At 34.5% G+C, this 16,882-nt stretch overlaps 2 protein-coding genes and 1 long non-coding RNA gene across 7 annotated transcripts in view; 1 reads left to right on the top strand and 2 right to left on the bottom strand.

Annotated features, from left to right (window-relative positions):
* Positions 1 to 16,882, top strand: part of LOC125845341 (putative late blight resistance protein homolog R1A-10) — a 700,072-nt gene that overhangs the window by 165,593 nt on the left and 517,597 nt on the right. The gene's annotated exons all lie outside the window — the stretch shown is intronic.
* The window catches only part of LOC125845392 (uncharacterized), a 332,594-nt gene that overhangs the window by 20,336 nt on the left and 295,376 nt on the right, over positions 1 to 16,882 (bottom strand). The window lies entirely within an intron of this gene.
* On the bottom strand, positions 5,914 to 16,173 carry LOC125845344 (DNA repair protein RAD4). The gene is given in 15 exon segments (XM_049524840.1): positions 5,914 to 6,481; positions 6,676 to 6,885; positions 7,981 to 8,133; positions 8,228 to 8,422; positions 8,504 to 8,572; positions 8,575 to 8,785; positions 9,346 to 10,080; positions 10,784 to 10,833; positions 12,434 to 12,535; positions 12,619 to 12,711; positions 13,115 to 13,207; positions 13,305 to 13,628; positions 13,824 to 13,948; positions 14,090 to 14,164; positions 16,015 to 16,173. Coding segments are annotated over 15 exon segments (2,865 nt in total). The 5' UTR covers positions 16,058 to 16,173; the 3' UTR covers positions 5,914 to 6,094.

The following is a 16,882-nucleotide window of genomic DNA, read 5'->3' on the forward strand; positions in this document are numbered from 1 at the left end:
TAAAAAAAAAAAACTTTTGGGAATTGTGTAAAAGGAATGAAGGATGAAGAGAGAGAAGGGTACTTGAAGCAAGCTGCTAATCCCTCAAATACTGAATCTCATTATATACTTCCACATCTTCTCAATTTGTGAGTTATACTCCCAATTACATGTTTTATTTTATTCCTTTAATTTTCTTCTATTACTATATATATATATATATATATATATTTTTATTATCATGTATGTTGTAGCAATTATAGCAATCAGTTACGTGATGGAGTTTGAATTTCCACACACAAAAAATAAGAATATGATATAGAGTGTGGAGCAAAATATTATTCACAAATTCTTAAATATATACAAATATTAGCAAGTTTACTTTAGGTTCAATGTTCCCTAGAAGTCTTTTAGTCTTGTCACAGACTCATATGGCAGTAGAATGTTGAGAACCTGTAGCACTGAGAAACTACATATTTATAATATCGGGACGAGACAGGCTTAAATAGAGTGATATAGATAATGAGAATTCATATAGTTGATATCCAACTTGTTTGGAACAGAGACACAGTTGTTGTCTTAGTGATATCTGTTAATCAATAGCTTATTAGTTAATGAATCATTTTTTATAGTAATTCCAGATATGCATCGCGAGCCAAGGCACAAGATTTTGAGATTTATGCTCCAAATGCAACGTTTGAAGATCCCCTTATGCGTGCAGAGGGGTATGCTTAACTTGTCTATCTTATAGTACCCTTGTTTAGTAGTTGATAGATGTTGCACTTTAGACAAGTGCCTTCAATTGATCATGCTGAATATATTAGAGCAAGAATTAAACATTTTAACGTGCTTCAGCTGCAGAATTTCTCAGTGTAATCATTTTATATGATAAAAGAAGATAACGGAAAACAATTTAGTCTCCACGCCTAGTGATTGTGAAATTTGAAAATCAAGCGCTTCTGTATTTCTGAATCAGAAGTAACTCGAGTCCGACCCTTTTATGCTAAACTGAGGTTTACAAGATAAATCATCATCAACATTCTTGTTATATTAGAAATGAGGAGCAAACAAGAAACTAATTTCAGTCATAAACGGTTCTGTCATGCTTTCTTTAGTATTTTGTCTTGGTTTTTTCACTTCCGTTGTTTTCTTTTTTCCAAACTGCTTTATAATGCTTTACTTGAGCCGAGCATCTATCAAAAACAACCTCTTTACCTCCCAAGGTAGGGGTAAGGTCTATCTATGAACAGACTGCTCTACCGAGAACCCAGACCCCAATTGTGAGATTACACTGAGTATGTTGTTGGTTAATTGAATTGAGAGGTTCTAAGTAAAAATTCAGAGTAATGCTTGCTTTCTGTTATCTTCCTTTCACACGTCTAGTAATTAGCTTGTTCCTTTCAATTCTACTTCAATTCATAACTTGTAAACCACTTTTGTAATCCTCAATATTAGCAAGGCTGACTATGAATATTACTGTTGATTGCAGGGTAAAGCAGATAAAATCATCATTTTATTCTCTCGGGAAGGTCTAATCAATTCTCCTTCTTGCTAAGTGTCCTATTTCATACTAGTCTCCTACTATGCTAGATTGATATACTTTATTGTGGAAAGAAATAGGCAAGAACCTTTTGGGAAAACGCTGCGCGATGCAGTTTTGCTAGCTTCTAACTTATGGATATCATAATTTTGTTCTTAAACTCATTTCTCTAAAAAAAAAATAGATCACTAAAATATCTAAGGTTCCCAGCATAATCTCCGATGTATGTTGAGAGACTGTAACTACTATGGTTTACGTCAATAGTTCTTAGCCAACCCTTTCTTCTTAAAGCTAATCAATTTATTACTATATTATGTCTTCCTTTAGGCTTGGGATTGCTGTGTATGAACAATTTCAAACTGTTGTTTTTTTGTACATTTCAGGTCTTCAGTGAGTCGAATCGTGGAGTACAACGTCACAGAGAAAGAAATTTCTCCTGGAAATAAAGAGGTTTAAGAACCCTCCATCCTATTGCGTTTTCTTTTTGCTTTGTTTATTCTCTGCAATAGGACTCTGACATTATGGTTGATGGCTTCAGATTTTAGTTGGCAACAAACAATATTACAAGTTCTTGGATTCATATGATATCGATGATCAAGTTGTACACGGAAGGAGGAAAGGTTGTTTGAAGACTGGTACGTATATATTTCACATCAAGAATACTTTTTGAATTTTTAGTTCAACTAGGAAAATGTTAAGCATTTCTCTTGGTTTCATTACAGTATACTTCTTTAAGTATGTTCAAATTCTGTGCAACTTCAAATGTTCGATAAACTTAATGCTAAAGTCGCACAAATTCGTTTTACGTGGTCTAGGGCTCTAGATATGCAGGGTTGATTAATGCCACTTTTAGCTATCTCTGTGTTCTTGTCATATGACATAATTTTGCCAAAAGATGTTCCCTTTTTGGCAAAAACGAGTAAGGCTTGCTAAGTTGTGTTCTCTCTCATTGCTATAATGTGACTTGAACCCTCGACCAACAAGCTTAAGGCAGAGGAGTCTCACGAATTGAGCAAGCCTCACTCGTCTTGCCAAAATATACTCCTTTATATAATGTTTTATGTACTCGTCACATGACATACTTTTGCAAAAGATGTTTCTTTTTGGCAAAAACAAATGAGGCTTGCTAAGCTGAACTTCCCCCATTGCTACAACATGACTTGAACCCTCGACCAATATAATTGGCTAAAAGTAGAGAGATGTTTCACCAACTGAGCAAGCCTCACTCGTCTTGCCAAATATATTCTATACAATCCAATATTATGTTTGGTTGAATAGTTTGTTCCTATTTCTGAATGGTTTTCAAACAATTTTTGTAGCTGGGATAAGAAATCTTTACGGAATAGGGAGACAGTGAAGGTAGCACTTGTTGGACGCGTGATTGAGGTATCTCGTAGAGCTTCAATGCTTTTAACACATGCTCTAATGGGGTTTGGAAAAGATCCCTCCATGTGAATTGCAGTGTACTGTTTTTAAGTGTTTCAATTAGTTTTTACCATGTAAGAAATATATATGTTTGCTTGAAAATATGTATAGATAATTATACAGTTGATCCAATATTTGGGATAAAACTTGTGTGCTCCTCAGCTTCTTTTCTGGTATATCATCCATTAATTAGATTGATGCATATTTGATTCTCCAGATAATATTTTTGAGGCATAATGCATAAATATGCTCTTTAACTTGGTTTCCACTGACATCTATACCCTCCAATTTTGGGTGTATACAAGTAGTCACTTAAGTTTGTACAAATTGAACAAGTAGATGCATGCGTCCTACGTGGCATAATACACGTAGGATGCCACATAGGACACAAAATTTTCATGTATGATGCCACATAAGACGAGTGTGTCTATCTATTCAATTTTATACAAGTTTAAGTATCTATTTGTGCACAGTGCACACCTAAATTAAAGTTGGAGGGCATTGAAGCCAAGTTGAAGGGTAATAATGACTGAATATTCTTTCTACGTTTTAGCTTATTCTTGTTTTAGTTGTTTTACCAATTTCTAGAATTAGAGTCCATCTCAATCACTTCAATTATCCTATTTTATTTCTTATTGTTATCACTAGTTTCTGGATGCGTGCTTTGCACGTGTATCCCATATCAATCAATATAATATTTTTGAAATAACATGAATAAGAGTTTAATCAATTTATATTATACTAGTATCTGAAATACGTTCGTTGCACATGTATCTCATATTATATGTTTGCATAATATATATCTATAGTGATAAATTTATGTGTACATTTAAAAAAACATTTGATTGCAATATAAATTGGAAAACATTAATAAGATATGAAATCAAAACAGATACCCTTAAATTTCAAACTATAAGCATAATAAGAATATGTATTTCTCATGAGTTTAATCAATCATACATTGCAATAATCCCTGCAATTCATTGAGAAACTTTCAATATATACACCAACCGTGTATAACGAAAACTTGAAATGCATAACCACAATTATATTTATATTTTAATACACTAAAAAGTCAATTTTCCTTTCTGCATTATACTATGGATTCCACACAACAACTTCTATTAAAAAAAGAAGAAGACAAAATTAGGAAAAATAATATCAACAAATTGGATTTAAAAATGTAAAATTGAAATAAGAGGAAGTGAAGCAAAGATAAGTAGAAAATATTCACCTAAGCATGAATAAGGAAACGTGTTGAGTAAAAGAAGGGTAAAGTAAAAGTGTGAGCTGATATATGGAGGAAATTGACAAATATAACTATATTGAATAATGAAAAGACAACTCTTCAATTTCTTAACTGCTCCAAAAAAAAATTATAACTATGAGCTCAAGATAATATAAATTTATTAATTTAATAAATGACATAAATAAATAACATACATTGTACATATGTGTAGTTAATGGGGTAGTGGAAAAGACTCTTCGTGAAATTATTTTTATTTCTTTAAAGTAATTTTAAACTTATAATATTAGTGCTATAGAAAAATCATATAAAGCCATAAACTACTGTAAGTTTTTTAGTAATTATTTTATTAAATTATATACCTATTATTTATTTTTAATTATTTATAATCATTCCGGAAATGTATAAACTAATTTTGTAAATCTTGTAAAACGAAAGAAATTATTATTTCTTATCATTATTTTAGCTATTATTAGCATTTAATATGACAACATTTAAAAATGATTAAGACGGGAAATGTCTTGTCATGATAGTAATTACTATTTGAGTCCCACATTTTTTTAATTTTTTTTTTATATATAAAATAAAGAAGACTATTTTTTGAAGGATATGTAATTCAATATTTATTACATTGTAGGAGTATAATTTTACTATTTAGTATTTAATTATATTTTATAACATTTTGTTTTAATAAATTAATGTAGCCAAGAATTTAAAATGTTTTGACGTTTTGCTTATCTAAACATGTAGAATTTTGTTTTATAACCAGAAACATGTAATTAAGCCTTGAGTGAATTGTAATTTTATTATTTATTATTTAATTAATTAAATAATTAATAACATTTTGATTTAATGGAGGGGCAAAATGGTAATCCAACTTTGAAGATTGGAGCTTCCCACTTTTAATAATATATGATAGTCCAGACAATCTTCATTTTACAAGCTAACTTTTGAAGTTGAGTTAGATTTGCTTTATTTTCTCGACGTGGTATTAGAACCACGCTCAATTCTTATTCTTAGTTTAACTATATTGGGCCCGATGTTGTTGTCAACTCTCCAAATAGATTGTTGTCTTCTCACATAGTTGTCAACAATTCTAATTCTATGAGCTAGCTTTTGAGGTTGAGATACGTCATTTTATTAACAAAATTATACAAGTGAACCTTTTCTTTATGTTGATAAATTCAGTTGTGGTGTTTGATGGTGACTGATAAAGTGAGTGTGTGCTGGAAGTGAAGGTGAAAGTGGATAAGGAATTGATATATAAATGGAGACAGTGGGAAAGTGGATTTGTGACATGTTATGTGAACCAAAAACATCACATGTACAAAAAAAAAAATCTAGATAGTCTTTGTCCAAGACATTATCTCTTTTATCTTCTAAAATTTCCTATGAATTGGTAATGTCTTTATCAAAGGTGCTTAAGGTCCCCACTTGAGTTTGGAATCTTGATTTATTACAACAAATTCATGGTTGTAACTTCTTGTTGGAATGTCTACATTGTTGTAAGAGTTACTTATTCCAAAAAGTATTTCTTTTTACTTTTATCCTTCCCATAAAAGGATAATATTTGGTTGAAGTTGAAACAATAAGTAACTGAAACTGCAAAAAAATTGTCCTTTTTAGGACAATAGTAGGAAGCATACACATGGCTCATACACATTCAAAGTAAGTCGAGGTCAGTTATATGAATCTTCACTTACTAGTTACCATATCGCATTAATTAAGCTCATCCCAAACGCGATATTATACAAAAGACAGATTGTTGTCATGATCTGATGTTACATACAATCATACATTAGTATTTCTATCAACTTCAGCTTACAACCCAACTTTGCATGAGATAAAATAAGAGAATAAAAAGTTCTCTAACTTCTCATACTAAAATTGAGATATTAAAAGCTCTACAACTCCTCATATTGAACTGAAAAGCCACAACAACATCGTTTCGTCCTTGTTGAACTTTCTTCATCAACAGTCTGATCTTCTACTAGGAAAACATGCTCATGGTTTTCTGCAAGTACAAATGATGGACTATTAGATTTGGCAATCTCAGATTTTTCTTGATGAGCGCTCCTCGTGTTCTCACTGCCACCAGCTAGTAAGGAGGATTTTTCGTTGGACGTTGCAATATTGACTGCTGATTGTGAGGATGCCCCGTCTACATAACGATTATGCAGCCTCTGTCGAGTAATAAGCGATGAAAGAAGCTGATACCACCTAGAAAGAGCTTCTGCTTCAGTCCTCCTCCGCTCTTTGGCCTCTCTTCTCACCTCTTCTTCTGCATATGCCTGATAACATCTCAACGAATTCAACATTAGTTCTACCGGATTGCTTCAAATGCAGTAATGGTTTTGGACATATTTGATAGCATTTGAACGAAAAAGTTTTGAGGAATGAAGAACGAAAACATGATTGGTGGGGGAGACCTCAAAGATCTGTAACTAAGCAATGGAAATATATTACAGTTATGCAATTTAATTACCTCAAGAATTGCATCCTTGAACTCGGTACACACCACAATCCCCTCATAAACAGGTAGAGATCGACCATTCCGGAATTCAAATCCAACCATAGCAGGTGAAAAATCTATTTGCAGCCTTTTAGCAATAGGAACCAACCTTGGCAATCTCAAATGGACTGTACCAGGTGGAAGGCACTTCTCAGACCAGACATCCACTTGACCACGCTCATTCTAGGAAAAAAACAGCAACTGTCACGTTCTAGCCAAAAACAACCATAAAGACAAGATCGGCAAACAAATCAAAAACTGAGCTAAATGTTGTAACCAATTATTCCATCTGCTACATATATGAAAAGAAGCACATATAAACATAACATGTAGAATGTGTGAACAGGGACAAATAACCTTCTCAAGCAACTGCTCTGTAAAACCATCTCAAGAAGCCAACAAACGAACCTAAGATCGGTTTAATTAACATTTCTAGCAAGAAGAGATTTCAAAGGTCTGAATTGCAAATGAACAATTGGAGTAATTAAGCACGCCTAAAGGATGTTAACATATTGCCTTTAACTATAAACAAATTACTGAAATTCTATAAAATCTTTTCTCTTATATGGGCACAATAACTTATCCATGTCATTTAAGTGTTTAATCTCCAAAGTCCTGAAGTTGTTTTTCATCATGTTTATAAGGTCAAGAAGCAAAGGGAAAAATAAATTATCTTAGCTGGGAGAGAAATCCCAAGGCACAGGGAATAATGATAATGGAACTACCAGTAGCTAAGACATAAGATCATGGAAAGTTCAGCAGACATTAAATCTGTCCCAACTCAAATAATGGCAGATGCCTCTGTCTGTAACGCGTTATTGAAAACGAAATATTCTTAAGCGGGAGAGAATACAGAGATATGAGAATTAGCTATATGAAAGATGCATCAACTAGATGGATAAACAAGGTTTACATGCTATGGATCTGTCAAAAGAAATCCAGAGCTTTACATGATGTTGTGAAAGGGTTAAAGGGATCCTTACTGGAGAGGCTCTGAACCCGAAATAGGATTGATGCAGCTCTGGGCTTTTGGAAAGTTGAAGATGCAAAGGGAAAATAGACAATCTTTTGAACAATCAAACTATCATAAGATTCTAGCATGCACCCACTTAGAGCAGATCGAGATTGTCAGATGGGAAAAGCGGAAAAGAGTCTATCTAAGCATGGTTCCAAACAAATATTGATCTTATTTTCTTATAGCTTATAATTTAGCATAAAATGTCAAATCCCAAATAAATCTCAACTTTATCAATATGTGTATCACTTAGAAGGCTTCACCTTAGGTACAATGCCATTTACTGCAGGAGGAAGAAACAGTGGTTCAGTTTGCCACTGTCCATAGAGAGCGACAGTTCCTTCACTATCTCCCTCGCCATAATCATCATCTTCAACATCCCGTCCTTTGTTTTGCTTTCCGGAACGCTTCAGAACCTGAGCGTAAACTCGCAGATTATCGTACTTGCAGAGTTGAGGACAATCAAAAATAATAATGCGGACACACAAAAGATTTATGTGCAAATAAAACCTTTGCGGGTATCTCATTAGCTTTCACTTGGAGCCCCTCGCGAAGCCATCTTTCCTTTCTTTGGAGTGTTCGTACACAGGATCGTGGGTATACTGGATGACCAGAACAAAAACCTAATACAGGTCCTTTGGGGTAGAGTATCTGATTTCTGTTAAGCCATCTTTCAATTATGTATAGGTGATGGCTTCTGTAAGCCTGCAGAAAAAAATAGTTCAAACCAAATCTATTGGCCGTACAACGTAGTCACATTTTAGCAAATATTTGTGTTTGTTATACCTGTTGATTTGTTGGAAGAGGTTCAGTCAGTTCCCTAGTTTCCAACTCCATATCTTCGAGAGAGCTCCTGGTTGCTGTAAAAGAATTCCGTATAAAGAATTTTTCAAGAGTTCTCTATCACTATGTTCACGCATATCCAGCAGGCAATCATTACCTCCTTGTGCAAAATGAACTACATCACTGGTGGCAACCGACTCCAACTTCTTTAATGGTGCCAATACTGCATCCCACCAAATTGAGTTGACTCGTTCAGATGCTATCTTGTACCACTTTGTACAGTACCTGACAGGAAAATTGAAAGACATATTAGGCAGAAGTATCTCCCAGTTAATCTCCTCCTTACAGACTCTTCCAATTAATTTAAAAGCTTCTGATTGATCCAATGTCATCAAAGGTGAAAAGCGTTAAAAAGTGCACCGGGTCTATCAGAGTTTTCAGAGCAAAGAAAAAATGAAGTGTAATGATAATAATAAGAGTACTTTAGGTCATAAGCAAAATGATGAGGACTATAATGATTCAACAACAACATACCCAGAACTCATGGTTTGCATCTCGTCTATGTAGGGAAGGGGTAAAACAAGGAAAAATGACAAGGGAAAGACACAAATGGTTTAAGATTCTGTGTGTGAAACAATGATGGTATGAAAAAAGTAATTATAATATTATATAGTAATGAAACCAAGGAGTAAATCAAGATGGACAAACCATAAAAAATGAAAGCATAAATGCTGCAGATAAAATGATTAAGATTATACATAAAACAATGTCTAACAGAACTAAACCTAAGAGAAACTAAAGCACTCAATGAAATTCGTAACACCAAAGCAGCGAGAACTAGAAACCTGCGTGTCACATCTTTAGCTCCATTTCCAGCAAAAGCAACAACGTATCTTAAAGGCAACTTGCATGCAGCTGCTGCAGCTTCCACATTTTGCTCTCCATCAGTGATTGCATTTACGACATCAACATGCACCCACTTCCCAGTCAGGTTCTCACCACTGCAGTAGACCTCTGCCCAGTATAGAGGTGCCCCTACTTTCCTAGATCCAACAGCAGTTGATATTCCATGAGAGGAAGTTGAACACTCTTCTGCTTTAATTTTCTTCTTTTTGAACGGTGATACATTTGATGAAGTACTTCCTACATCCTTCACATCTGAGATCATAGTGTTCCTAGCAATTTCAACTGCAGTCGTAGAAAGAGCCATTTCCAACTGCATCTCAAATTCAAGGTCCCCTTTTCTCTTTGGCCGCTCTTTTTTTATAATACATGCATCATTAGAATCATCCTGAGCATCTGATGTTGATGCTGACATTCTTTTATTAGACTTATCTGTAATAGTTTCTCTAGACTTGTCACTGGTAGCTTGGCCAGCAGATGTTGAAGTCTTATCGGAAACATTATGCTTGCCATAAGCCATAGATTTAGCAGGAGAGAGAGGAGAACACTTTGGTCCAGCCACCATCAATGTTGAAGAGCTAAATATCCCGCTACCAGCCCTACTAGGGCCTTTACCAGAGGGATATGATTTCTCAATTTCAGGCTTCAAAGAAGCCACATCCAAGATTGATACAAACCTGCAAAGAATATCTTCAGATATCTTGAAGGTAATTTGTCATGAGATTAAAAACTTGCAATCTTTGGGGCTTTCTTAATGCTTGCAAGATCGAGAATAGAAAAAATAAGCAGCTTAAATTGTCCTTTTGGTATACATACCACCAGGGGGTTTTCATGTTTGAAATGCAGTAAAGAACCTGCACAAGAGAAGTTCTAATGCAAGATTGTCACCTAACTTCCTAGACCATGCCGCTTGTTACCAAAATAGAAGACTGCAGAAGGGGACTTCCACAAATGTGTCAAAAACCAGGGAAACTTGAATTGTCAGCACTTAGCTAGGGTATATTTATGCACTTCCTTACTCCAACAATAGTCAATTCGTTGACAAATGTGTTAACATCACGATGCAATAGCTCTAGCAACTAACTAAATATGTACAGAAAAATGAGAAACAGAACTCACTTAATATGAACTGGGGAACACAAGTCATAAAAATAAGTCAACTGACTTGAGACAGTTTCAGAGTTTAAATGCTCTACACAGCTTAACTCCCTCCCTTTGACTTACACATTGACATGAATCCTCATGGTCAACAAGTTAGGACTTAGAGCATTTGCGCATAATCGTCATTAAGAAGCCAGAGTAACGGATAATAAAACAGTCAGTAGAAGAACAATAGAGGCTATTTAGCTGTAAATAAGAATAGGAAAAGTAGCAGCTTACCTGGTAGTAAGATTCAAGGCCCTAAACAGGGCAACAGATAATGCAGCAACCTGTAATATCAAAAAAAAGGGCTTGTTCTAAGATAAATGGGCAAAATACTAAACACTGTATCTTCAATCAAGATGTAGAGGCCTGCACAGCCTCCAACTCTGTTTTTAAATAGGTAGGTTCCAAAGTTTAAGCAATTAACCATGATATTACACCATATCTAAATGACCATAGTTTCTTTAATTTCTTTTTTTTCAAGACAAAAAGGGCAAATAACAAACTTAAGAACTATCTAATTGAACAAACACAAAAACAGGTTAGGTTGTACAACTTGTTGTCTGAGAAACTTCCACAAGCGGATCTGCAATGAATAACTGTGTCTGAATTACAAGAAATTGCAAGCTAAATTTGGTGACTTTAGCAGAAAAGCATAAGTTAAACCATTTTCTTCAGCAGCAACCATCATTATCTATTACCATCTCCTGTCACTATAGGACTGCTTATGTCTATGCAACCTAGTCTCCGACCATCTGATTCATATCTAGGGGAGGACATTCGGAATTCTGTTCAGTATTTTCAAAGTTCATTTTCGATAATCGGTAATTGATAGTCGATACCAAGTACCCAACTTTCAAAGTTCAGTCCAGTACAGTAAATCAAACCTCGGTATGGTAAATCACGGTACAGTAAGTTGGTAATTACTTATAGACTTCACCTTTACAAGGCCACAACTCTTTTTTACTACTCCGGTACTCCCCCACTTTTTTGGTTGGCCTAATTTTTTACACTCACATTAACTCTTCTAAACACCCAATTAGTCCTGCTTTAAAGTCTGAATTACCCCTACCACCGTCCATTAATTATATTTCTGCCCACAGCTTGTTTTACCCTCAAAAAATTTTTATATTTAATAGGCACTCAGAGAGTATAGAAAGGTTTAAATGGAAAGTAATAGCTATGAGGTTACTGACTGATTTGAATAGGACAGTAACCTTGAATAAACAACTAGCATTTCAACTCTCTGAAGCATTAAAATTTAACTTGTTGATCACTGTGCTGCTGGCTCCTTAATTAGAGACTATTTTCTAAATAGAAAGTGAAAATTCTTGAACATTGTATACAAGATTAGAGCAAGAGAACTTGATCGGTTATAATCACAAACAAAAAAAATGACTTGTTATCAAAGTCATTTGACTGTGAATCTTTAGTTTATTTAAGGCATCATGCCACCACTTGAGCTAAATAGATAATCCAACATAAGAGTAAGGCGATGTCTATAATTGGAAAACTGTAATAGATTAAAATACTGTGGTATTCAGTAGTACTGACTTGTCTGGAACCGGGTACCAAAACCGATTACCAAAATTCTGAAATTTACTCCCAAATACAGTACCAGTTAGTGAATCACCAAATTTCTCGGTTCTGCTCGGTAATTCGGTTTACGGTGAACTATGCCCACCCCTATTCATATCCTAAAGCAAGAAGATGCAAATATATGATGGGGCAGAGAAGTAAACATGTGATGTAGAGGAAACATGTCAAATGTCAGGGTAGCCTTAATCCATTACACAGGAACTTCCCAAGAGAGCACGCAATGTTACAGAAAAAGCTATGCTCGGAACAAGCAAAACAAGGAGGAAACACTTACAAAGGAAAACATACCTCTTCTGGGGTCCCTTCCTGGGACTCGAGAGTTGATGCCAAAGCTGAATGAAATGGCTTCTCCTTATCATTTGCACCTCTAACACGGAAATGACTGTGGCACTGCATCCAGTGGTAAAAGGTGAAATAAGAGATTGAAACTTCTATATCAAAGGGTAGTTATAATGATAACATGTAACACATACCCAATTGACAAGAGGAGCTAGTGCATTTGCAGTAAGTTTTGGAGCATCGGTCAACTTCAGCAGATGTGCAGGCAGCAGTGAAAGTAAAGAAGCCTGGCAAAAGTAAGTAATTTCTTATTATATAGTATAAGTATCAGTACTTGGAGCAAACGATTAAAAGTCAAAAGCTCGTCAGTATTTCCATATCATGCACACAGAAGAGTATAGCATGCTAAGTCAAATATTAATGTTTTTTGGGGGAAAAAAAAAGAAACCATAGATTAATTTCATAATAAATGAGAGTTGCAAAAAAACATATCATAACTGAAATTATCTGAGAGTATGTAGGCATAGGCACAAAGTTCCCAGTGATCATGTGTTGTAGAATTATATAGAGATTTTAAATTTACATATTTTCTAAGTTCAACACATGTAACAACCATAAGTCCATAACAGCAAGAAAGGTGAGAGATGATTAATCTAGTTAGAATATCAAACTACAGGCATAAGAAAGAACCTGGATAAGAGGATCATTGCAAGCTCTATCTACCAACCTGCCCCTTGCTAGTAAACAAAGCAAGTTAACCTTATGCACAAGCTCAGCCAATTCCTGTAATTTAAGGAGGAAAAGTATAACTCGATGCACTTTCAACAAGGGACTAAAATCTTAGATCATGGTATTCATATATTTATCATATTCGAACCACCTTTTCTTCAGCAGTTGCTCGCCGTACTGTCTTCTGTTTACTAGGATCAGGCGGAGCATCAAACTCAACAGTCACACCATTGATTGTATCTTCCTTAACATTGCTTTCGGACTTCAAAGTATCGACTGGCCCATCTTCCCAATCAATACCATCAAGTTCATCTTCCCTCTCAATACTCTGACACTGAACATCTGTACTTCCATTTTCCAGTTCCGATGGCACATTTTGTAACACATCTGTAGTGCAGCATTTAGCATCTAATGTAGTCCTTACAACTGTAGTACCAGTAAGCTGCTTTTCTGCCTCACTTGATCCATTCTCTGGCTAAACATATAAAACATAATAGAAATTAAGAAATCCATTACAAAAATGCAGTTCATACCTAAATCATCATCCAAAACACGTGCAAACCACATCTGATTATTCAGCACTATGAAACAAATAGATACTTCTTCCTGGAGGAAATGTTTCACTCAATACATTGCCTAACTGAAGCGATAGAGCAAGAAAGAAACAAACCTCGCCCATGGTATCCTGTTTGCATAGGTAACTATCATCTGTTTTCAGACCCCGAGAGCCACGTGACTTGTTGACTCGTTTCAAAAGTTTCCCCACTGCACCTCGAGATATGTTTGCAAGAGTTTCTGAAATCAAGCATTCTATTCTTAACATAGTTTCAACCTTAAAGTACTCAAATCTCTACCATTATTGTCAATCCATATTAAATTACTTATTAAGATTTTTAAAAATATTAATTAATAATGAACAATTGCAATGGAACAAACCATTGCCACTGGCTTCGTCTTTGCAGCCGCTTAGGCTCTCCATCTCACCATAGTGTTTCAAAGAGTCTTCATTTGCTGTCCAAAATGGAACACATAAGTTAACCAGGCCTCAGTGTGCTCCGGTAATGGAACAAACAAACTTAGCACATAACACAAGTCCATGCATAAGCATATTGATCTTCTCCCTTTTGATCAGTGGTCACTAGTCATTTGCAAAGCTTGTGAATGTTCGTTTCAAGTAAGACACCACTCAGGCAGACAAACAGAAATTACTTATCATCAAAATACACACGTTATCAATTGAAAATAAAGAAACATGCCTCAGATGGTCGGCTATTGAGAACTCACTCATTTTTTCACTTCAACCACAAGATTTTTCAAAGCTATAACCCAAACCAAGAAAACGCTACCAACAAAAAAAAATGAATCCCAGAAATAACTTGCAAAGAAAGATGAAAAGATCCCATAGAGGGATAGTTGAAGAGGGAGACCAGTTAAAAGAATAAGTGCAAGAATCCAAGATTGAATTGTATGCATTCTTCCTTATGTTTTGGTGTCGTGATGTTGGTTAAAGAAAAAATACCACTTGATAAACAGAAAGCCAAAGATATCTACCAAAGAAAGATGAATGAACCTGAAAAGAGGATTGTAAGAAGGACTAGAGAAGCAAATAAATGTGAAACAAATTCTAAAAATTGAAACTTTATGCAGTCTGGTTGTGTTTTTGGTGGCATGTTGTGTGGTTAACGAAAACATACCAGTTGATGAACTGACTACCATTGGCAACTAGCAAACAAAGATGAAATAATCCTATAAAGGGGTAGTCAAAGAATAGGATCAAATTAACCAAAAACGAGAAACAATAATCAAAGATTGAACTTCCTATGCTTGGTTATGTTTTGCTGTAATGTTGTGTAGTTAAACATTTGCTAAACTGAAACCCAAATAAAAACATGGAAAAAATAATCCTTTAAACCGATAGTTAAAGAATAGGATAAATAAACTAAAAGGGCATAACACATAGATAAACCCTCAAACTTGTCCTCAATTGGCAAGTAAATGCTCCAACTTTGAGTATGGACATCTCAACTCATCTCCACTAGGTCAGTTAAAGACTCCAACTTACAAAGACACCTCCAAAATCTATATGCCACGTCAACATCCGGTTCCAAAAGACGGAGGATGAGTTGAAGTATTTAGTTACCCGTTGAAACCAAATTGAGGTGTCTAGATGTACACTCTCAAAGTTAGAACACTTACTAGCCAGTTGAGGTCAAGTGTTAGTGTATGTTTATGTATTAAGCCAATTAAAAATGAGAAACAATAATCAAAGATTGATTTTTTATGCATTCTTTGTTATGTTTAGCTCTGGTTAATAAGATGCTAAACTGAATCATAAAGAACCTAGCAAACAAATGTAACATAAACCGATAAAGGGTGGTTAAATAAGACACAGAAGCAAACAAAAAAGGAGAAACAATAATCAAAAATAGAATTTTTATCCATTCTTGGTTATGTTTTGGTGTGGTCAATCAATTGCTAAACTGAAATCACAAAGAAAACTTGCAAACAAATGTGAAATAATCCGATAAAAGGGTGCATACTTAAAGAAGACACAAAAGCAAACAAAAATAAACAACAACATAGCGAGACTGTTTCAAATAGACCTCAGCTTTTAAAAAAAGAGGATTACAGATATAAAGCCGTAACAAGAATGAAATAATACGAAATGGAGAGCACTACACGTCATAAAAAGAAAGAACGGTAACCACAATGAAATAATGTCATAACGGGATAACAAAAACACTGGTGATAACCGAAATTAAAGAACAAGAAACTACGAGAACAGTGCTAATACTACAAAATGAGAAACAAAACTCAAAAAAAAAATGAACTTTTATGCATTCTTGATTGTGGAAACATACCAGTTGATTGATTCTGTCGCTTTGCCTGATTTCTGGTTCGCATTTTTTTCGATGAATTTAGCTAAAGGAGAAGAAGAAGAAGAGGCGCGAGCTATTTGGTACGGTTGAAACCTATGAAATTCCCAAAACCCGGGAAGGAGGAGCAGAATTGTGCTTCTTTTTTCTTACCCTTTTTAGTTATTTTGAGATAAAATTGTTGTTAGTTGTTTTTACGTGTCATTGTAAAATCTGAGACCTCGTGACTCTCAATTATTTTGTTGATCACGGATCACACCATTGGATGCTAAATTGTTTGTTTTCTACTTAGTCATTACAAGGTCTTTCGGAAATAATTCTTTTGTCTCTCCGTGAGATAAGGGTTAAGATATGTATATAGTATATACTCGACTTTTTGCATTCATTTATACTTGATATTATTAGCATATATATTATTAATCATGTGTTTAGACATAATATTTTAACAATTTTCAAGATTAAATATCTAATTGGGAGATTGTTGGGATATATACTATTAACCATATGTTAAGATATACAGTGATATTTATTATAGAATAAATATTTATTCAGTTTTAATAGATCATATATTCGTTTGTGGTGTCTGTTTATTTATATAGTAGAATATGGTATAGTGTATAGAGTTTAAGTTTATACACGGGAGATTAAATCATTGGTTCTTATAAGTATAAAGTTTTTTGTTCACAATCTAAGATGAAAATTGGACATGCCATTGGTACAATTGTAGCACAAGATTATATATAATTTNCTCAATTATTTTGTTGATCACGGATCACACCATTGGATGCTAAATTGTTTGTTTTCTACTTAGTCATTACAAGGTCTTTCGGAAATAATTCTTTTGTCTCTCCGT

Source organism: Solanum stenotomum, chromosome 11 (assembly GCF_019186545.1).
Source record: "Solanum stenotomum isolate F172 chromosome 11, ASM1918654v1, whole genome shotgun sequence".
NCBI lineage: Eukaryota > Viridiplantae > Streptophyta > Magnoliopsida > Solanales > Solanaceae > Solanum > Solanum stenotomum.